Source organism: Ciconia boyciana, chromosome 11 (genome assembly GCF_034638445.1).
Source record: "Ciconia boyciana chromosome 11, ASM3463844v1, whole genome shotgun sequence".
Lineage (NCBI taxonomy): Eukaryota > Metazoa > Chordata > Aves > Ciconiiformes > Ciconiidae > Ciconia > Ciconia boyciana.
The window spans coordinates 24,747,338-24,771,406 of record NC_132944.1 but is presented as its reverse complement, the minus strand read 5'-3'; the positions used below and the strand labels follow the sequence as shown (position 1 = coordinate 24,771,406).

General features: G+C 36.0%; 1 protein-coding gene across 1 annotated transcript in view; it reads left to right on the top strand.

The window, feature by feature from the left end:
* CACNA1D (calcium voltage-gated channel subunit alpha1 D) overlaps window positions 1-24,069 on the top strand; it is a 192,838-nt gene that overhangs the window by 72,113 nt on the left and 96,656 nt on the right. Inside the window, exons 6-8 of the mRNA XM_072875921.1 lie at window positions 194-346; window positions 1,340-1,536; window positions 15,076-15,179. Of these exons, the coding sequence (XP_072732022.1) occupies window positions 194-346; window positions 1,340-1,536; window positions 15,076-15,179 (454 nt within the window). The remainder of the gene's footprint in view (window positions 1-193; window positions 347-1,339; window positions 1,537-15,075; window positions 15,180-24,069) is intronic.

Below are 24,069 nucleotides of genomic sequence, written 5' to 3'. Positions count from 1 at the left end.
TAGACTTTGACACAACGGTTTAGATTCTTATGAAGTATTTTATGTTACAGGAACATTTTGTGGCTCTAAACTTGTTTAGAACTGATTCACTCTGCATGCCTGTTAATTTCTACCAATGTGTAATTGTAGAAAATTCGGTAAGGCAAGGCATACAAGTCTGGTTCATATCTTGTATTCTCTTTTTTTCTTTTAGGTTTACAAGTTGTCCTGAACTCCATTATAAAAGCCATGGTCCCCCTCCTCCATATTGCCCTTTTGGTATTGTTTGTAATCATAATCTATGCTATTATAGGATTGGAACTTTTTATTGGAAAAATGCACAAATCTTGTTTTCTTATTGATTCAGGTAAGGTAGTGAAACTGGTAAGTCATGAAACTGTTGACTAAAATAAGGGATTAATTCTGTTTTCTTTCAAGTCTGTGGGATTTCAGTTTGAAGTAGAACAGGGACCCAAGCCCTAAAACTGTTGTAACCCCAGTTTTCACTGTGGTTCGTAATTTTAGGAAGAGTGCATTAAATTTAAAAAACAACAACAACAACAATGCAAACTAGTTAGAGATTAGAAAATGCTCTGAATAGGTTTTCATTTCTGAAATGTGTAATTGAAATGTCAGTAGTGAAAATAGTAAGGATGACTGTCCAGAAGGAACAACTCAATAGTTTTTTCTAATCTCTAATTACTGAAGAGCTAACTAGTCCTATTCTAGGGAAGATATACTTTCCTGAGTTCGCAGTCGGGCAGTATCTCTCCTTCAAGATTGTGGCAGTGTGGTAAGAAGTGCAGTTCTGAAATGAGTAATGAAAGAAAACAGTGATCCTCTGTCCAGGTGAAATGATGAAATGAAAGTGGTTGTTATGGGAGAATTTTGAAGGAGTGAAACATCGTGAGGGAGTATCTGATGGCTAAGGGTACATTTCTGTCAGCTAAGTAATGAAATAGACTATATGTAGGAATTAGTCCAGACCTGTTTCCTTGGTGGTCCGTATGTTAGTATGAAGTGGCATGAAGTGGAGAAACAGCAATGACGAGGGAAAAAAAAAAAAATTAGCATGGGGAGATTCTGAAGAGATATGTTGTATTATTACATGCTTCTTTCCACTGCTTAATTACTCGAGCTCTTTTATACATTCAGTTTTGATTAGCCTATTTTAAGGCTGTAAGGCCCAGATGTGAGAGACACTAAAAGTTCCGAAGCTCCCACAGGTTGCCTTTCTCAGCATTTCTCAGGTTGATATCTGGATTTACCTTCCAACAGGGCTGATATTTCTTTATGCAAAGAGTTAACTCACAAAAATTTGAGAACTGAAAGTTCTGATTTTCTTTTTGTCAATTTTCAGATATACTAGTTGAAGAAGATCCAGCACCTTGTGCATTCTCAGGGAATGGACGTCAGTGTGTCATGAATGGCACTGAATGTAAGGGTGGATGGGTTGGACCAAATGGAGGCATAACCAACTTCGATAATTTTGCATTTGCGATGTTGACTGTGTTCCAGTGTATAACCATGGAAGGATGGACTGATGTGTTATACTGGGTAAGTTCATAAGTCACTGAGCTTTGTTTACTTTTAAACAAGCTTCAATGTTCAAGTGAGAGATAAGCTGTGTTTTACAATACCGTCAGTGGGAAATCTTGGTGAGTTTTGCAGGAGATGAGCTCAGCTGCATACTTTTTCCAGTCACAGCATGGTACTGGACTCCTCAGGCTAAAAGGACATTTTAGAAACAAATTTATTCATTGCTTATTTGAGGGGGTTTTTGCCTATTCCATTTGGATGAATGTAATGCTACATTTATGTCCTTTGGACTAGCATTTTTTTGTGCAAGCCTACAGTTCTTAAGTATGTCTCTTCTGATTAAGCTTAAAAGCTCTCTTTTTGCAGTATTTCTGCAAAATATTTCACAATATTAACATAAATTAGAACAAAGCAAGCTCTCAACTGTCATTGCTTGCGTGGGGACTGCAAACTGTTTGTTAACTGTTCAGAAACAACAAATCGCAAGAGCTGTGAGCCTGACATTGTCTCCATAGAAGCAGCAAAAGGTATTAAGAAAACTAACTGTGTAAGTCCCCACCTTTAAAAGCTACTCTAGCATCGGGTATGGAACCTCCACAATCTTTACAATATAAACAGACAGCTGGACATGGACTGGAAAACTGAAGATATATTTAGTCCTGATTTTACAAATGAGAACGGAGGAAGAAGAACACAGATTTTTAAAGGACTAGGGTCACCTAAATATACAGGTAGACATTTCTCTGCCTAACCTCATTCCAGTCTAAGGACATTACATTATTTTGTGAATCTTTAAGCACCTAAGTATCTGATGTGAGTAATTTGTCCAAGGTCATTCAAGAAGTCTGTGACAGAACCTACCTACCGTAGGTGCTGAAAATCAATGAGAATATTCTGTACTACTTGCTACTCAGCAGTAAGTCTTTGCAGCAATTAGGACCTTATAACACACACAATTCTAACAGTTCAAATATTGGAAAATATTTATGAAAGAAGAAAATGATTACTAGTAAGGATCACTATTAGCAAGCTGTTAAAAATGGATGAGCTATCTCAAAATATATCTCACTGGAACTATACTCTAGGTCATGTTGCTCACAGCAGCTCACATTTTGAATTTCTTTAAGTTTGGCCAAGTGGGACTATTTATTAATAGCACATCTGTTGTGGAGTATTGGATACAAATAAGGATGTAGTATTACCCAGTGAATTAACACTTAATTTCATGTGGTGATTTGTTGCAAATCAAGGTGAAATATGCTGTTGCTAAAAAATATAATACCAGAGTGTAGTCTCAGATAAAATCTGTGGTACTAGAATATAGAATATGGAGGTGTTTTTAAGATAATGTCACTGTTAAAGATGGTAAACTGGCATTCTTTTAGGATTGAAAGACAAAAAAATTTGGCAAAATATGAATCTCTGCTTCCATTGTCTGTTATCAGGGATACAAAATTGGCTATAAACATGCAAACCTTCAATACTAAAGAGTCTAAAAATAATGCATAGCTACATATAGGCTAATGTATTGTTTCTCATAGTGTAGGTTTATCAACTCTTTGTGTTTTGCTCTCCAACTCTTCCTAATTTTCTCAAAGAGACTGTGTGAACGCAGAATTGGTATGTGCTTTATATGATTTGTGTTCATGATGATGACAGTTATTTTTATCCCTCCTGAAAGAAAAGGGAAGGTTTGCCATGATTCTCTAGAAAAAAAAATACACATTTAACATCTTTCAAGGCAAAAATATGCCCACATTTCGGTACCTGATAATTCTTCCAACTGTCACCATTTTTTTTCAAGAAAAATGAATGTAAAAACTTTGGGGAGTTACTGTATTTAGAATAGGATTGTTACAAAAGATATAGAAACAATTTAAGCTGAGTGGCTCGGTATTAAACATTTTTCCCCTAAGAATTAATGAGCTAATTGACCTGATGCTTTTTAAGAAACCATTGTAGAGTCTCCATTGACAGTACAAAAAAGAAAACCATTAAAATAGGATGCTGAATAGTGTCATGATCAGACAAATGCAAGGCATAAAAAAATTAAAAATTAAAAAAATTCAAAACTGCACACATGAGTTATCTATTTCTCTATAATGAGTTCCTGTTGTAGAAGATATTTACAGGTACACAGATGTCAGTTTTCATTTTATTACAAATGATACTGGGATTATTAGACAGAGAAGCAAATATTTATTGACCTAGTGAAATGCAATCAATGTCAGACATTCAAGTGGCTTTGGAATCTGTCTTAACTGATGTTTATATAATTAAATTATAGATCTGGATTATTTCTATCCGTAGACCAACAGATTTCCCATTGTCAAGCTGAAATTACTTGCTGAGGACAAGAGAAATGACAATTTGTATGTTTTAATTTTACCCCTGGATTAAGCTGAGGTAGATTTAGCTATTGCTAGCTAAAAAATTGGAAAAGATTTTGTTTTAATTGCAAATTGTGAAAACATTAGGGGTATACCAGATTGTAATAAAAATGTCCAAAGAATCCAAGGAAACCATTTTAGCTAGAGGTGCATGGGTTTTGTGGGTTGCTTTTTACTTAAAAATCTGTTGATGATACACAGACTGTTTATGTTTTGTATAGAACTCATTCAAATGCAACCAAAACCACAAATATTAGAAACTGCACAAAATTCTGATTTCCATTTGGTCACGGTGTGAACAGTAAAATTAACTATGTAGGCTTATCTCACTAGCAGGTGTAATCCGAGTGGGTGAAATACGTGCAATATTTTGGATCATGCTATGTGGCATTCTGTTAGCAAGAATGACAGCTGAAAATGACAGCTTCCAATAATGCTCACTAGCACAGCTTGTTATCACCTGGTCAACAACAGTAAACTTGGCTTAAAAATTCTCCAAGCATCAATAATGATTTTTCTCTTATGCATTTCTATTATAGATTGAGGGCTTGATCCTGCTACTGCTAGGCACCCTTCAGATCCTGGTGACTCACATGGACATCCTGCTGCTCACCAGTTTGCATCTGAATCCCATATGTCCTAATATTTTTTAGAGTGTCTTCATCTGGCTACTTTTCTCTCTGTAACTTACGTGTAACTCACTGGATAGCACGTATTACATGTTTCATCCACAAAAAATGTGACTCCTTAGTGCCAAATGCTAGACTTCACTATAGAGGTTAAGGGGTAGTGTCCTTGTTTTTACCAGCCAGTGCAGCATATGTGTTCCCAGATTGTGGGAGTTCCCAGTTTGTGGCTGCACATCTGTACGTCTTCTCCATTTATATCAGGACTGTGTTTATTCCCAGTCACAGTCCTTTCTGTTTGCTCTCTAGTCCTAGCTGAAGGCTTATGCTATTAGTTTTGGATCCCAGTGCAGTCCTTGTTATTGGCAAAGTGGCAGCCTCTGTGTGCCTCAGTTTTTAATGCTCTGTCTCACATTCTAAGGCTGAGAGCATGGTATTCTTTGCCTCATTTTCAGTTTATGCTAGCAAGCATTCAAGAATTACAAAATTTGAGTCTGCATTTGCATATCTGGCTCTAGATTTTTTTTTTCCATGTCTTTCAAACATCTAGATTTATAGTCTATTAATGGCAAACACGTATTTTATAAATTGCTTTTTATTTTTAGCTGTTTCACTTGATACGTAGGAGCACACATAATGAGCAGTGGTACTTGCCAGTAAAACCCCCAATTTTCCCATGAGTACCAAAATTATCATATTTAATTCTTCTTGTTTTCACCATAGTGAAGTTACCCTGAGTTACTACACTTGAATAATCTGTACTGGCACTACTGTAACTTGAATGAGAGATAGGCAGGGCCTCTGTGAAACAGAGTACTGTGTGATGGGTTGCCAGAACAGTTGTTTCAATGATGGAGCAACGGTATTAGTGGCTACTGAATTTTGCTAAGTCAATTTTATGGACAGACATTGCATTACTAGCTCAAATATTAACAGCTCCTCAGTTCTCTGACACCTAGCTAGCACTATTCAGATTGATCTTGGAGATTTTTGAGATTGAAGCACTCAAGCTGAAATTTCTGAATAATGGTACATTGATGTCTTATATGGTTTTGCCTATTAATACACCTACTGATATGTTAACAAGTATTCTTTCAAGGATTCATGTTTAAAATACACAATTCATTACCTGAAATGTCTAAGCAATTTAAAATATATCTAAAACTTGCATAAGGTTTAAGGAAAGGGGTGTCAGGTTTTTTTAATATACCCTTTACTAATATGTCAACTTCTTAAAACTGTGTCCTTTACTACTGTTAGATAGTAACATATGTTATCATCAAAGAAATACTTCATTCATAATTCCTCTGCTTTTTATAACAAAAGGAAGCGTGCACCTAGAAATCTGTTTCTTGCTTTAGAAATTAAGCTTTATATGCCCCAATATACTCCTTGAAGCATCTTAGAACATTTGAAGAAAACCAATCATTTCTGTAACACTGTCTGTTTAGGCTGCACTGCACTTTTGCATATGTCTACTATGCAAGTGTCTACACAGCCATTACATTAATGTTACTGGAAGTAACATATCAAGATAGAAAAGGCTGTATCAATATTTCTTTGAATGTGTTTCCATAACGAAGTACAAGAGCTGTGGCTTCCTCACTAGCTTTCCAGTAGTACAAGATGACTGTCTTTTATTGTGCGTAAACTAAAAGGTAGAAAATCATTATATGTTTGTTTTCTAACTGGATGAGAATTTGAAAGAATGATTATAACTCCCATATAAACCTATGCATAGAAAAGACAATAATTACAATAATAAAACAAAGCAGTCTATTGATTTTTCAGAATGTCAGTCAGATGATCAGGAACTCAGACAATCTTCTAATCATGTCACTTTGTAGAATGCTCCTAGTTCAAGAATCTTAAAAGGACAGCCTACTCAGAAGTATTATAAGGGGATATAATGTACTTGAAACCAGCTGATGTGGAGCCAAAGATTTTTCCTAAACACAAGCAAATATTTTGCAAATATATCTCACAAGACAACCCATTGGCTCAGACACAAAATGTATTATTAGTCCATAAACAAAAAGGTGCAAAGTATGTTTGAAGTATTATCAAAACTGTCATCAAAGTGCTGAGCAGGAATCTCTAAAAAATATTTCAAAAAATGTGACCAACAGTCAAATAAGCAATAATATTCTAGAACTTTGAATTGAATGATTTAATAAACCAATGGGAAACAACTACTTTGGGTGATTTAAGTCATATTAGTCGCATTACAGCTGCAGAAATGGAAGGCATGTGTTATTGCTTCCAAACAATACTTGTCAGCAATGAATTTCAGCTTACAGTCTGAGAGAAGTCAAAGGATGCTTGACAGCTTTTTTCCTTTTGTACATCAGCTGCAAATATTCGGCAAATGATGTTAAAAATTGTGAGGGAATATGCTAGAAAAATCTTAGAAAATATTTATTTCTGCCTTTGTCTGGTATGTACTAGAGATAGCTTAATGCTATTCTCTTAGCATCACTCAACACCACTCACAGGTCATCTAAGGGAGACTATTCAGTGAAACAAGGCAGCTCATCCCCAAAGGCATTGATGTGCTGGATGCACAGTGCACCCAGCCTTTGATGACTACATAGCCAGAAATTTAACACGTGATATTCAGCTGGGGAAAGAGTGATAGAAATTTTGGATAACAGTATTAATATACTGCATAAATCACACTTAAGAGCCAGAAATTGCAGGCAGGATTTTTTTAATTTGCATGTTAATTACTTGAATCCAATTTCATGTTAAAATCTAGCTTAACCCCCTCACCTTTTAGGTAATGATTTGGACTAATTACTTTTTTATATCCTCTAGATAGGAAAAGCTCCAAATCAACCAGTTTTAGATTGCAAAGAGACAAGACTTAAATTGCTGATAACTTAGAAACCTCAGAAGGAGAGAAAAGGGAATGATCAAATTCAGACTTGCAAACAGAGCTACCAAGCCAAGGAATATACATATTAAAAGTTTGAATTAGCATTGAAAGGTGTGATCATATAATAAAATTTTTTTCAAATTAGCATCTTAACACAAAGAACCCACCTGAGGAGGATTTTAAACTACCTCACAGGGAAATATCTTTCCCATGAACTGAACTTGATTTACTTGGACAAGATATCTAGTGTCTTAGTCTTAGCTGATGCTGACCTGTACTGCAGTCAAAGCATGGAACTAATTTCTTGTCATAGATCATTGCAAATACTGAAAAGAACATAGTATTTCTCCCCAGAAAGTTTAAATAAAATGGATAGAAACTGGATTAGAAGTAGGGTAGACTTTAGGTAGTGCTAAGAACTCCACTAGTTGAATAGCTAGAGTTTCTTCCAAAAACTTTGCCACAAGAAGTAAACAATCCTTTTAAAACCATCTAGTTCCCAGACTGTCCCAGGATAACAGTTTAGTAGATGCATTCAGATCTACCTTGAGTATTGGGGTTTTGTTAATTGTTTCTGCATAAACTAAGGGAACAATTTTACATCATCAATCCGAATAGTACATGCTATTATGCTTGCATTTTTTTGTATCCAGCATATGGGAAATGTTAAATACATCCAATTATTATATAGTGTTGTATGGTACATATATAGGTGGCATAGCAGATATGAAAAGAAAAAAGGTATTTAGTACATATCACCAAAGTGGATACTATTACTCTGTGCATTTTAATATTTAAAAATAAACACACTGTTCATCACATTAGTTAATTCATTTCAATAGTTGTTTGAGCCCTTAGATTTAATAAACCAAATCAGTACATAGATTTTATAAATTTCTTATGTGAAATTAGTTTGGGCAATATAGATAAATAGGTAGAAACACTAACAAATTGTTAATCCTAAATTAACATGCTGCAACCAATGAATGAATCAAACACTTCCATTTTGTTATACCTGGAATATAGAGTTTGTTAAACCTGGTAGAGTCCTCCCACAATCCAACAGAAAACCTTCTCTGGGTTACTACTTTGTAGAGGCAGTACTCTTAATTTTGTTATGGTAGTGTCTGTCTGCTCTGCAGATTCAACCTGGGATAGCTACCTGAAAAAGAGAAAATAATTTCTTAGCAGTCACATTTGACAGCTAGGCTTTCCTTGAACCAGTTATTTGACACCTCCACCCCTCCCCCGGTTAAAGACAGTAAGCTGATTAATGAAATGCCACCAACACTAATTAGCTAAAATACTTTAGTTTGCATCTAATGCTATCTGAATGGAAAACAAATTAAGACCTGCATCTAAACTTATTTCTAATCAACATTAGAAAAAAAAAAATTATAAGCAATCAGCTTTGAAGAATAAATGCTTTATTTGACTACCTAAATTATGCACTTCATTATCTAACGATGGATAAAAATAACAGAAGGTAGAAATTGAGGTCTGTTCAGATAGATCAAAGAAAATTAATAAAACTGAAGCAGTGTCTTACAAGTTGAGGTTTAATTTGAGACGGTCACTTATATGTGTCCTATATGCAACTTTATACCACAGTTTATGTACAGAAGATGGGGGCCAAATTTAGTGGTGATTAAGTAATTACGAGGCTCTCTAGGTACTGTAGCAATTTTTCAGTTCTCCAAGGGATATATTTCTCTTTAGCCTGTCTTAATGCCTGAGCCATGAAATTCTGATTTTCCAGCTGTTGCTGAGCTGAAATGCTTAACAAAGCAGTGGTCTCTGAGTTCACATCCCACCAGCATATCTCTTGGCTCATTTCTGTGTTGGCAGTACAACAAAGTTGAGTCTGGCCAACCAGGAGAATGTCAGGGAAATCCGTGCTTTAACTCTAGAACCCAGAGAAGACTGAAGATAAAATTGCATGCTTTTACAAACCAGCCTGGAGGCTGCTATGCTTCAAGCACAGCCTATTTTGAGTCAACTTTAAGTTAACTCCACTTCAGCCTAGAATATCACAGAACAGAACTTTTGAAGCTAGAAGGCTTTGAAAAGCTGTCTGGTATGCTCTAAAATGAGTAGAATAAGTAGCCTGTGATCTGAAGTTTTGTGAACCTACGTTGTATGCTTCGAAGAGTGCAGGATTAGTCCCATTTCACAAAATACTGATTCCTGAAGGATTTTTACACCTGTCAAGAGACTGAGTTTGTCAGTCTTAATAATTTTTAAGATGATTAGGTAGATTAAAGGTAGCAATAAATAAACCCACCAGTTATGTGTCTATTGGAAAGTTATAAAAGGAGGAAGGTAAAATTGAAACTAAGGGAGCTAAGAAACTTAAGAAATTACGTGAGTTTGAAACTTTGTGAAAAATAATTCAGAATAGGTTCATGCATCAGCTCATTATGTCTGTAATAGTACAAATGCAGAATTAGCATTTGTTATTGTTTGTAACAAATTATCATTTGTTACTGCATTGCTTGATCATTATCCCCAGTTAGAGCTTATATTGATACATACAAAGAGCTTGCAACAATTTTCAGTAAACCAGTACCAGGTGTACAGAAAAGTAAGATCTTGATCTGCATTCAATGACATATGGGGATTTTACTCAGTTACCACAGATAGGGATAAATGAGGCATTGCAATGATTCCTGATTGGTGTTTTAGATTGGAGTGTGCCGTCTTGCTGCTGTGTAATACTAATGGTTATGTCTGCTGTAAATTTGACTTCCTCCCTGTTTCACTTCAGAGTCTTGGTCTCTGATGATCTATACTGCATTGCAATGATAGCTGTGCTGTAGTTGGAGTCAACTAACAAGATAATTCACTCCAAATGCTGGATGAAGCAGTTTCAGACTGTACCAAGTTTGTCCTATCAGCTCAAGATAATTCTTCAAGACTTTGCAGACATATACTCACAAACATAGACATGTAAATGTAAAGAGCCAAATATACAATGAAAATTAATTATTCTCCACCAATTTAACTTGCATAGAGTAACTTGTCTCCAGATCTGGTAGCATCAACAAATGGGACCTTTTATAAGGGCTTTTGAACTGTTAGTTACTGTGTCACTCATGAAAGGGACAGGAAGAGCTTCAGAGTTCAGTTCAAAATTCTTTTCAAAGCTGTTTAAACATACAAATCTAATTTAACATCTGTATGAAAAGAGTGAAAATGCCAGAGCGTAGTCAAAAGTGGCATCTCTGGAGAATAAGCATTTTTAAACACTTATCTAACTGAGTAGTACAGGTCTACTGTTATGGTGAAACAGAATTATGTAATATGAAAAGTACTTTGTCCTTCATATCATCCATAGTCTCATCTGTCCTCTGGTTGACGTGATGGACAAACTAATTAGAACTGAAATCCAAACAGTAAGACTAGATCTGGAAAAAGGTACAAAGAAGGGCAAGAAGGATGGTACTTGGGGGTCTCTTTGCAGTAGGTGTTATGGATGCTAAAAGCTTAATGGAATCAAAAAGAGATGGGACAACTCCATTGAGAGCCATTAAATATGACACCTCCTTTGGTATAGGGCATCCCTGAGCCACAGAGGGTGGGAGTCTTGCAAGACTTTTTGCTGAGGATTTGAGATATCTCCTAGATTTCCTGGTATTACTTTAGCATAATTCAGGGGTTTTTATTGTTTATGTTTCTTAGTTGCAACTTCCAACGTATCTGGAATTTGTGTCTTTGTAACTCCTTATTCTGCACTTTGGGTGAGAAGTCAGTATTAATCCTTTCAACTCAAAATACCTTATTTCTGAGGATGGAGATTTTCTTGTGCTCATATATTAACCAAGCTCTGCCTCAATTTTTGATCAGAAGGCAAATTGACTCCTTTAATCTCTCTTTAACTGAAAGATATGGAAAATGCCACTTGACATGCATGAAATGAGCAGCAAAGTTTTCCAAAAGGAAAGGACTTCTTTTTATACTTTCATCTCTGGTATTAATTCAATCAGAAATATTACTTCATGAATGGAAATTACAATGCATTACTTTAATAGAGTTTAATTGTTTCTAGAATTAAATGGTAAAATTCTTGAGTAGACGCAGTTTTAGGCTGTTGCTTTTAGGGATTCAGTCTTAGATTAGTGCCAAGGTGTTCTACTAGATTAAGGGTTCCTGAGTTAGGAATGCTTTTGAATTTGTTCAGCATCTGCCCAAATCAAAACAGTTTTTGTAGCACTGTTTAGCTGCAGTTTCCAATTTTTACATCACAGGGCATTAGTCCTAGATAGATTAGCCTAAAACATCGGGCTTAAAATCAAACTGCATAAATGAGGAGAAATGTTTTTTCATATGTTACACACTATAAAGTGAATGAAGGAAATGCAAATTACAGTTGCCTGTGCTAATAGAGCCTTTATGACCAACCATGGAAATTTCAGCTTTGCTCCTGGGTTACTAAGTTAGCGCAATGCCTGGCTTCTTGAATATGTTCTCTTTATGAGCAAAAAGAGTGTATCAAGTTGGATTGCAGTGATTCCCAGAGCTCTTTTTTCTTAAAGTAAAAATTGCAAATACTAATCTTTCAGTTTTTTCAAAAAGATTTATAGTAGGAAAATGTTGGCATCAACACCAGATGAATTTATGCCTTCACTCTGAACTCTGGTGACTTGCAAACAACTGTTTGCTAATGGTATAGTTCAGTTAGATGCAAAATGCATTCATAGGTATTTGAAATTTAATCAAAATGTTCACTCTTATCAGCTCTTGTTAGAAAAACACTTTGCCTGTATCATATGAATCATTTCTATGAAGCAAACTCAATTCTAAAGTAATAAAATAATTATGAGTATGCATTTTAAAAAACCATTGAGTAAATTTTATTCCTAAACTTTAAGGCCAGATGCCTACAATTGAAAGAAGAAGCAAGGGGCAACATACACTGGGACAAAGCAGAAATTCAGTCTGGTTAATAGGGTTATAACACTATTATACAGGTTATATAACTATATACTATAGGTTATATACTATATTACTATATTACTACAGGTTATATACTATATAACACAGGTTAATAACACTAAGTACCTGAGTGTCTTCATTGTTAAGACTTCTCAAATGTAGGAGACTTGCTCTGAGGGAATGGGCATGGGTGATAAAAGAAAACCAAAAACCACAATTGATCTCCTTAGCATGGGCACCTGATGTGCTAAGTATTGATAAAAGTATTGCACAGGAGACTAAGTAGTTCAGTATAATGGTCAGCATTATGAAAGACTTTATTTTCCGTACGAATATGCTGTTGCAGAACTGAACTATGGAAACTTGGGATCTTTAATTTAAGGTAATGATCCCAGCCTTTCTGAATGGCTATAACACTTCTCCATTTTAATTTCTCCAAAATATAGTTTTATTGACATTAAAAGGAAAAAAATCTAAAGCAAATATATATTTTTCAGTTTTTCCTAGCAAGTCTAAGTAATTTTAAGTTACTTTTCAGTACCTCAGTTCAATTACTAAAGCATTTTAAAAGATGATACATAGAGAGATCATTTTAAAGGATGCATGAAGAAGTTGTGTAAAATAATCTTCTTTGGTTACTTAGGAAGTTTGTTTACTTTAGTTAGTATGAAGTGGCATTATTACAGATCACCATTGAAGAAAAGTGGCTATGGGCCTTAACCTGCAAAGACTTAATGCGTGTGCTTATATCTAACCGTCCGTAGGGCCACCTTGCAGAAACTGACATTATGATACATTTTAAAAAGGTAGAGGAAAAAATACAGTAAGTAGTACAGTTTGAAAAATGTTTGTTCCCTTGTTTAATATGTCTATTCCAACAGAGACATTAAGGACAGGAGTCAAACTTGGCTATCAATAGAGCTCAAAGCCTAATCACAAATTTCAGGTACAACAAACACAACAGCCTTCACGGAAGAGGAAAAAGGTTTGCCCAAAGATTGTTCTACAATACCATATCCAGTCTCAAATGCTCATGCAGTTTTTATTGTCTGCTGAATTTTCATGGCTAAAAAGGATCTTAAGAAGAATCTGATGCAAACTTGTCAGTATAAACAAAAAAGCCGGAATAATTCCTCTCCCACAAGAGACATTTCCAACAACTTCCAAGTCAGAATTATTTTTGTAACTCATCAAAATGTCTTTTTGTACCTGAATGCTACACACAAAAACAATTTCCCTGTGTTTTACAATATATCTTTTTCTGAATAGGCCTTTTTCTATTTCCATGGGTATGTTCCTTAAGTCCATCTTCTGATCAGTATAATGAGCTCGCTAAGAATAGACAGTGGAAAAGGTCTTTATAGAAGAGCTTGTATGAGTCTATAAAGAATGTATTTAAAGCTCAGTTACTTCAACCTTATTTAAAAAAAAAAAAATCAGCAACAACTTCTTAAACTTCATTTAGCCTTGATCTTGATATAGTTTTTGTTCACAAGTGTTTCTGGAATATTTCCATGTTTCCACTATGTTTCTAAAATTTGATTTCAATTTTTCATTTTCCTAAAATTGTGTTCATGTTTTTACACAAATTCATTCTCATTTATTTTTTAATTAATTTAAAATGTCTGACTGCATCCAACTGTAGTATTCCAGGAAAAAAATATTGAAATTCCATGTTACAGAAAAAATAATACTGCTTGTACTGTTGAGAATACATATTACTGTTTATTTTCTCAAAGGATAATTTATGTAGCTAGGATATATATGAACTAAAAATCCTGATATTTCAATATACTTTATAAGCATAATTTTAATTAGTGAGATCTGAAATTTAATTCATGTTCTAGGTATTAAAGAACAGAACTGTTGCAGTGCTGCATTTACATTTGATAATATTTTTGATCTGAATGCTAGGTTCACTCAGTATTTTGTTTCAGAGTATGTATTAGAAGTGCAAAGTGAATGTGGCCAGTGCCTTCTTTCTTGTATTATTGTTCTTTGAATACTGAAAGAATGCATAGAATGCTCTCTCACCTGAATGATTAAATTCTCTTTTTCTCTGACTCTTCATTGCTATTATTATAGTGATCTACTCTATAAGATCATCTTATTTCTTGCAGATGAATGATGCTATGGGATTTGAATTGCCATGGGTGTATTTTGTCAGTCTCGTCATCTTTGGGTCATTTTTCGTACTAAATCTTGTTCTTGGTGTATTGAGCGGGTAAGCATACACCTTTTTCATCATGAAGGCAGAGTCCTGAATTCAGTTGCCATGAACACAGAGGTTATCTTATACAGGTGAGAATTCAGTTGTGATGACATCTTTCAATAAACTTCTATTTCTTCCTCCTCTAATTAGAACAGAAACAGTTTTCTGTAGCTATCATATAAATAACATACAAATACCAAAATCAGAGTTTAGACGTACCAGTATATATTGTTCATGTCCATGCTTGTGGAAAAATTATAAAAAGGACTAATAATTCTCCTGCACTTATTTAAATGTTATTTTAATTCATCTTCTAAGGCATCACATGTACAACATAATTTGGGTAAGTAAAGAAATTAAACAAATCTTCATTGATTTTGGGTTTGTTTTTTTTTTTTAAGAACTGAATAAGCCATAAACTTTCAGTGTTGAAACCTACGTGATCTGGCAGCTGCAAAAAGGACTCTGCTGTTTAATGAATGACTGAATCGTAACTTATTTCCTTACATTTTACAGGTAAATGATGCAATAGGATGTGAATGGCCATGGATCTATTTTGTTAGTCTTATCATCCTTGGCTCATTTTTCGTACTTAACCTGGTTCTTGGTGTACTTAGTGGGTAAGCAGTTGAGTTAACATTGTGTATGCTGCTGCTACTTGTAAGATGGCCTCTGCATTTACTCAAGCTTCTCAGTGATGGCTTTTTGCATGCAGTTGAGATTCTTATGTCATCCTACCAGTGTTTGCTCTTTTGACTGAACTGTGTGATTCTAGTGCCTGTATCTGTCTGACATCACGTTCACCATGCTTGCCAAAAATATTCATTAAATGAGGCACTAATCTCCTTGTTCTATAATGTTCCAGCAGGGAGAAACGTTATTTTGCACAGAGATGGGTGGTGCACCTGTACAAATATTCTCCCCTATAGTTATAGAACAGTGTCCTTTTCTGAAAGCCCAACTTCTGCTTTTGTTCAAATATCCATAAAGTAATTGAAATGTTATTTGTGTTTACCAGTCACATTGCAAAATATTTTTAATGGGTGCTTCAAGATCTGACTTACAGAAAGAGTATGACTAGCTTACCTTGACACAAAGTGTTTAGTGCTTCCTGTATTGTAGAGCTATGTACTGTGTACTGCTGTGACAACCTGCACCAGCAAGCTGATATATTTATCAATAATCAAGTATCAATTTAATATACTTGTCAGTGGGAGGTTGTCACAGGTTTTTGTTGGTTTGTGTACTCCAGACTCCAGCCAAGAACTGGTGTCAGTTGTAGCTGTATAATGTGATTTAAAACTGTAGTTTATGGCAAAAGTTTGCAAGGTTTTCTTCTTACAGAGCCCCTTACTGAGGTTACAACTCCACTTCCTTTGCCATTTCCTGGTTTCTAACACACTTGAGCTTGGGAAACTCCAGTTTATGGTGAAGATATTTTCTGATAAATAAATAAAAGATCCTGCTAGCATTTGAATACTAAAAGAAAACTATTATAATTGTATGTGTTAGCTTTTAGTTATAGAAGAAATGATACTGTTCTGGCAATCTTAGGCAAGCTGTGCCATCTTTGTTAGCCAACAGAAAAAATTCTCTTGCATAGAAAGCAGCCTGACACTGTAGTTGATGGTGTCATCAGACTGCTGATTGTGTGCGCAGCCCTATTCATGGCTTTGCCATTTTATACATTAGATTTGAAAGGAATTATATTGCATTATTATATTCCTGGAAATCAGGCAATCAAACAAAACTTCCCGTTGATGATATGATAACTATGTTACAAGAGCATTTTTATCTGATGAGTAGTTTTACAATGTGTTTTTTAAAATCCTAAGTTGTTTATCTGTGTTAGATTACTGTTGCACACAGGAAACTAGGGAAAGCTTAGTTTTACCTTACTGTCAGAATCACTTTACAAAGCAGATGCTTAAAAGGAAAGAGATAGTGCTAAAAACACATCGCTGATTTTTACATTTAATCTCTTCCTTCCAAGACCTACCCTGTAAAGTCTGATTTATACAGTCATATTGGCTTTGTTTTGTTCAGGGACAAATGCGTCAATTGTTGCACAACTAAGGGCCTAGCTTTCATGTCACAGCCACGCTGGACAAAAAAAATAAGAAAGAGGAGGACAGATAAATGAGGGTAGTTGTGTAATTTATTTCTTCTTTTGTACTGTTACCTAACGTTGCTGTGTGACTAGACTTCCCACTGAAGTCAGTAGAAGATTAGGTTTTCGCAGTTCCTTTCCCTGGCCCTTAAGAAGGTCATAAGCAGCAATTAGTCTTCTTCCTGTTGTATGAAGGTGTCCTGTGGTAACAGTTAACTAAATATTCCTCTTTTCCCTTGCATAACTCGAATTGTTATTGTTTTCAGATTTTTATGTTTTTAAAAATACGTTGTGGGGAAAGTAATGTCAGACTTGGTATTTTGTTGCACATGTTCATTTCTTCTACTGAAGCCTTGGAAACTGAGAGACCCTCACAGCTAAGCTTTACATTTGATTTAATAAATTTAAAATGCTTTATAAGGTTTGCAACATTATGATATATATGATATTTGTTGGAATATGGAGTTGTTATTTAGCTGCTGCTACAATACAGGGGAAGAGGTGTGCCCTTGTCCTTGGGTTCCATTCTGCAGACAAGAAATCACCACTGATTTCTAGGTATTGCTTCATCCGTAGAGCTCTAATGCTCTTCAGAACCCTTGCCGGCTTGCCTTCGATTTCCAGCGAACAGAGAAGGCAGTGCCAAGTGTGATGTGAACTCTCCTTAAATTCATAAATTTGTTCATTCCTAAATTTATTTTCTGCCATAGTGTTACCTAACTGCAGTGTCACTTGAGTGCTCAGGGTGCTTGAAGAATTGTTTGAATCCATGTTTGCCCTAAAGATGTGAAAGGGCCTTCCTAACACTCCAGTTTTTTGTTTTCTATGCTGAAGAAAATGCTACTAGTGAACTGAGACATGTGGTGTATGAATATCACCAATGATTGACATTGAGAGCGGAAGGAGAAAGGAAAAGAGAGTATTCCTAAAAGATACCTATCATACCAAACTAATGTTTGGCACATACGTGAAGGAAATGTCCTGGCATACTTGTTTGAAACTCTGACAAGGGCCAGTGTGGAATACTGTTACACTGATTTGTTCTGATCACTAAATGCCATCTGTATATAAATAATAAATATTTTTCACATATTTTCTATTTAGACCTACTTGCATAAATTCAGTGGGTAAAAATGATGTACTACTAAAATCCTATAGATGTGTTTGTATTCCTTAGTAGAAAGCTAATATTTTTCATTCTGAGCCAGGCATTCAATATGTAACACATGCATTCTTTGTTTTTTATTTAAGAGTTATTAGCTTTTACGTTTTATGCTCTTCAAACCATAGCATGAAACTTGGTTTATAATAAATCTACAAAGAGAGTTAAATTTTACTAAACCAATCAAACTTCAAGATGTAAAAATTAGGCCAACTTACTTGAAAAGCATGGCTTTGCATACAGATTTTGAAAGTGGAATCTGAATGCCTAACACACCTTTTCTGTATGAAAGTGTTACGTCCTGTAATATCAAGTTATGCTGTGTACATTTAAATCTGCTGTTTTTATCTGTTTGTGGTTTTAAAACATTCATTCTCTTTGCGCTCCTTTGTTACTCTGTGACCATCTGCCCGTTTGTATTTCTGTAATGCCTCTTGTGCACTGCATGTTTGATGTATTTAGATACAATACAAATGGATGAGAATGATGATTTGGGAGATCTTTTGTTTTACGTCTAGCCATTTCTGAAGGTGAGTGTTTCCTGGTGATCCATATCAGTTTTTTCTGCTGAAGGTGACATTCTTAAAAATAGAGTTCATATTTTTAATAGCATATGTGTAGGTTAATAAAATAATGTGTGTGTGGAATCTGCATGTGGTAAATATTTTAATTTCTGCATGGAAGCTGACTGTGGAGATTTCTTTTTCTAAATATTCCCTTGAATAACAAGGATGGAGAGAATTCATAGGCTTGAGGTAATTCAGCTTTTTCAAAATACTCTATTTTTTACTCTGTATTAGACACTGGTATTATTCACATTCTCAAAGTGAATTCTCAATTGAAAAGCTATTTGAGTTTGCAGGACTCTACAGGAAAAGGGATTGTGAGATAAACACCTCTAGAGCAGCTCTAGTAAAGGCCTCTACAAAGAGCTCCAGAAAGAGGGCTATGGGAAAGGGCTCCAGAACATGCTTTAAATCCATCTCCAATAAATGGCTGGGCAGTTGAACCTTAGACCCAGCTCTGGAAAAGACCTCAAGAAATGGCTCTAGTCCCACTCTGGAAAGGGGCTCTAAAATTGGCCTAAGATCTACTTCTGGAAAGTACTCTAGAAATGGCTCTACAGCAAACTATAGATGTGGCTCTAGGAAAGGGCCATCTAGCCATCTAGTGATGGCTCTTGGTCCAACGTCAACAGAGGGCTCTGAAGAAGGCTGTAACTCTGGCCTGAGAACAGACTTGACAAACAGGTCCTCCCTAAACATATTAGAAAAAACTGGCTCTAGATCCAGCTCCAGAAATGTGTTTGGAAGTGTGGTTCAAAACATGTGCATGTTGGTAATTTCTTTCAGCACAGTGAATTTCTTAGGACTCTAGCTGGACACCTGGAACTGTCAGCTGATCTTTCACAAGAAGACTGCATTTTTTAATTCTTTCAATATTTGGAAATACAGAGCAAAATGCTTGCAGCTCTGGAAAGCTGTCATAGATGTATTCAGATGTCTTTGCATTTTCATTGTCTTGGGCTTGTCTGCATTTTGCTCATTCACATTACAAATTTAAAGCTGTATATGGCTCCGAATAATTGTTTTAGCTCCTAGAAATCGCAGGGTGATTGTCATGGTCACACTCTATTTTGATTGCTATGTCTTTTGAGCCAGCAGCGGGGAGTGGGCTCAGTCTGTAAGACAGAGCACCTTTTTTTCCTTTGTAAAAATTCCTCTGGTTATGATGAAAGGATTAGGCAGTGCATCTTTGGGGCAACTTCACATGTGATGGAATGGCACAGAAATTGCCACTGAGGAGCTGCCCAGCAATTCTAGCTCTGTGAAGGGTTGTGGACTGCTTCAGGAGCCTGCTTTTACATGTAGCTTTGGTTACATACAGTGTGCGTAACAGGCATAAACTGGACCTGTGTTCTCCAAAGTCACGAAGTACTAGGCACAGAAATTGGGAGCTGAGGACAGGCCTCCTCCAAATATTCCAGGATGAAAGACCAGAGCATATCATGACTATTGGTGCAAGAGACAGTGAGCTGAAATTAGAAAGTTAAGTTAGAAATTATAAAGTTAAGGTTATCAGAAAGTTAACAAATAAAGCTAAAACTTCAAAATGTAAGGGAGTTGAGAGATACTCATCCACCCTGAAAGTACCTTTAAAAGTGTCTTGAAAGTTAAAATAAATATGCTAGTAATTCAGCATGCATTAAACTGTTTTACTATGAACAGAGAAAATAATAAATTATAAAACTTCATAACTTATTTATCAAGAGGCATGGCTTTTAATGCATTATAATCTATTCCTCAAGATACTCCTTATCATTAGGGGACGGTTTCCACTGATGGCATTTTCTGCTCAAGGCGTTAATATTTCTTTGGGTAGCCATGGGAACAAATAAGACCTTTCAAACACACTTTAGTAAATCTCTGTAAGTTGAATTTATTGCCTTGCTAAAGGACACCAAAGCATAAGCTTTGACATGTCCTTACATACATCCTCCTACATGCAAGTCTTGCAGGTTACTAAGAGAATATTAATTTTTTCCATTTCTTTCCCACAGTATTATTTGCAATGTATGTACATAATGATTCTAAAAGCTAAGGGTACGTACTCATCTTTGCTAATCTCACGGCAATATCTGTCAATTAATGTCATATAAAATATGTTGGCACAGATAAGCTTATCCACCTAAGGACTGTTATCTACAGTATCTATGGAAAAATCGTAGAAAAAGGCATTTGAATAATAATGCACCAAATAGAAAACGGCAATGAACTGTCATCCATAGTCTGTCAGCAAAAGGGAAGTGAACTGGTTTTGACAGTGTTCCTTTTCACAGCAGAGGGAAGGCTTAGTAAAAAAAAATAATGTTATGGATAAAAATTTAACTCCCTCACATAGATAAACACAATATACATTCAAAAAGAGGAGAGGGACTTCAGCTCTAGATCTCAGCAGGTTATAAGCTAAAGCAGGTTCTTTTGACTGCTGTGTGGCTGGTAAAAATAAAACTCAAACACAAATAGATACAAAACAAGGAAATATTATCCTTGCTAGATTAATTGAATATACTAACAATAAATAATCAGCAAATACTTTCAGCTGTATACAGCAGTAACTCTAACCAACTGCTGTAGACAGAGACCACTAAAGTCAATGGGAGTAGTTCAGTACTCTCGAATGAGAGCTTGAAGGGAACTGATGTTATTTCAGTCCTGTTTGAACTTATCACACGAAGGCTTCTTGGGGATTAGTCCTGTGAGATGCTTCTGATGAGCTCCTGACAGGTAACAAACCACATGAGTTTCAAAAACTGTGTTGACGGTGCACATCACGATGGTGGCGTGAATACGCTCTGGGGTATGGCCCTACCCTCAGTACTGCCAGTTCTTCCTCTAAGTAGTCCAGTGTGTCCTGAGCCAAACAGGTGTCTACTCAGGACAGAATGAGCATGTCTTAATATGCAGATATAACAACAGTTTGAAACATCAGATCTCAGTTTTGTTGCTCTATCAAATTGTTCCCTATCTTGCTGTTCCCACAGATGATCCCATTGCATTCATGTGCACTCTGGCACAATAATGCTATACAGGCCCTCTGGTGTGTACCAGAGGTTGTGCTGGAGCCATTGAATATACATTTTGTCAATTGCTAACGAACTATATAGAGATAACTATGGGTAGGTAATACCAATTTGAACTGGTATTACCAGAACCCAGTGCTCCTTGCTCAAGGAAAATTCCTGCTAGAATTTTTTTGTGCTGCAGAAATAATTCTACAGTGTTCGGCCTATGAGTTTTTATTATTTCTAAAAGAAGGGGTAACAATGATGTATACAAATCTCCAGTAATTAAAGATGCGATGTTACTTAACCTTTTCTATGTCTCTCTACATCTGTTATACATTACACCCAGCTGTGAGCCATTGTCCATGCTATCTGTACAGTTTAAGCAGTTTGAGTTCTCTGATTTCATTCTGCTAATTTGTTGGTTGGTATGGTTACCACTGCATGAAACCTCTTCTGCGAGTCTGGTGCCCAACACTGTACTCCTGTGAGTACATTTTTGTTGTTATGTGACTGTTCTCTGTGAATAAACCAGAGTCTAGGATGTCTGGGTGACAGTTCTGCATATAGCATTAGCATAACACTTTCCATGTACCAGACCCTGTGTGCAGTAAGTTGTATATTGCAGCAGATTAATTCTCTCTCTCACTGCGTTTGCAGTGGCACAAAAGGGCAGTAATATGACCAACGAAGAATTAGTGTCCTGGTTTATGCTTAGACATCGAAGGCAACTGTTTATTTCCTATCATCAATGCCTAGCAATGCACAGGAAATACAGCAACACTCATGTTGCTGCACAAGCCCCCTTATGACTGTCTAGCCTTTATCATGGAAGAACTTTCAGCTGATAGGAAGCCAGTATAGGTGTCTCCTTAGTTGTTATGTCCATGAATTACAGAGAGAAGGGAGAGTATAGCAGATACTCACATTTAAGAAAACTGTAGTCTTAGGATTTTTGGTTAATATGACCCTGCCTCAAATTAAGGTGTAAGAACCAGAGAGCTGTAATTGAGTCCCAGTAGGTACTCCCTGCTGCCACTTCCACACTGTTGCATCAAGCCATTCCCACCTGATGCATACCAGCAGGAGTTATTTCACTCTGTTGAAGAAAGAAAAATCTGGCATGAAAATGATTGCCCCAGATTATCGAAGCGTGAACTCAAAACCTGCATTTTATATGCTTCTGCCCCAACAACCATTGATGATTATGGTGGTGTGCCTAAACAGAGAATTGAGATCATCTTTCTGCAAGGAGACAAGGAATTTTTGGGCAATAGAAATAAAACTTGCATTTTATATAGTAGCTTAGTTATCACTAAAAATAAGTTAGATTATGTAGGCGAGTCTTCATATAATGCTTTATTTTGCAAGTAATGTCTCCTTTCTGCTGCAGGTGCAGTTGTGAAACCAAGTATTTACAGAGCTTAAGTCCACTTACCACAATTAATATGGCACTTCCTAAGCCTGTCAACTTCATAGGCTTCTGGACTGAGTACCGGGTTGATGACAGGGAGGCCGGTTCAGGCCATTAGCCTAACCACGTCAGGACCTATCCTGCCTACATAGCCAAAAGCTTTTTCTTCCTGCCCTAGACCCAGTCTGTGCTCTCCATAGCCATGAAATGCTGCACAAGCAGCTGTCTTAGTCTCCTTCCAGGAGATCAGCCAATGTCTCTCTATATATTTGTCTAAATATTCAAATAACTTGGCGTCTAGATGTCCTTGTCAGAAGCTTTAAAGAGCCAACATCTCTCCCTCATCTCACCGCCATCATCTTTTTCAAATAAATTATTGTTTCTTGGAAAAAGATGCTGTTCTCTGCTACCAGGAAGCTCATTACATTGCAATTCCATTTAATTCCACTTTCTTATTCATGGTATTTCAGTAAAAGGAGTATGTACGTATGTGTGTCTGAGGGATGTCACTTCATTGTGACTGTAATAGAAAAAAATACCATAGAGCCAGATACCTCCCTCTCCTAAAGAAAATGCAGTCTTCTCAGATGTTACACTTCCTTACAGTCAGGTTTTAAAAATAAAAGTTTTAAATATCATGGAAATTAAGCACCACTGCATCTCCCCCTACTGATAAATTGCAGCAGCATTTAACAAGACAATGTCTGACTTCTGTGCTGTATTAAAGGGAAAGTTCATAGTTAGCTGTCTATATAGAAAATGGCCTTAATTGTCTGTGTGCAGCCATTTTAATATAAAGCCAAAGTCAAAAGGTAGTTCAGTCATGGATGAAGTGCTGTTGAAAGTATCAGCCTTGCCAACTGTTTCATTTTTATATGGAGTGAAGTGAAAAATCATTTAACAACAGCAGCTTTCATTTTACTTTACCCGCATAGATCATATATTCTTCACCCTAACGAAAAACACCCGAAGGACTTAACTGGACAAAACATCAATGCTTAGTAAACGCTAGCAAGGCTTGTTACTTCTGATTTCATACTATGCCATGATAGCTCTTTTTTCAAAGATACTGCCTATGGAATGAGAGTCACGAGCACATTGCCTCAATCAGATGTAAAGCATGGTCTCTTTGATACTCTCTCTGAGAGAAGCTTAAACCCAGCATTCCATAAACCAAACAAATTCTTACAGGCTTGTGACATCTTCTGCCAAAATAATGAAATCTTTTTGGTTTGTTTTGTTTTTTTAAAAAGCAATTA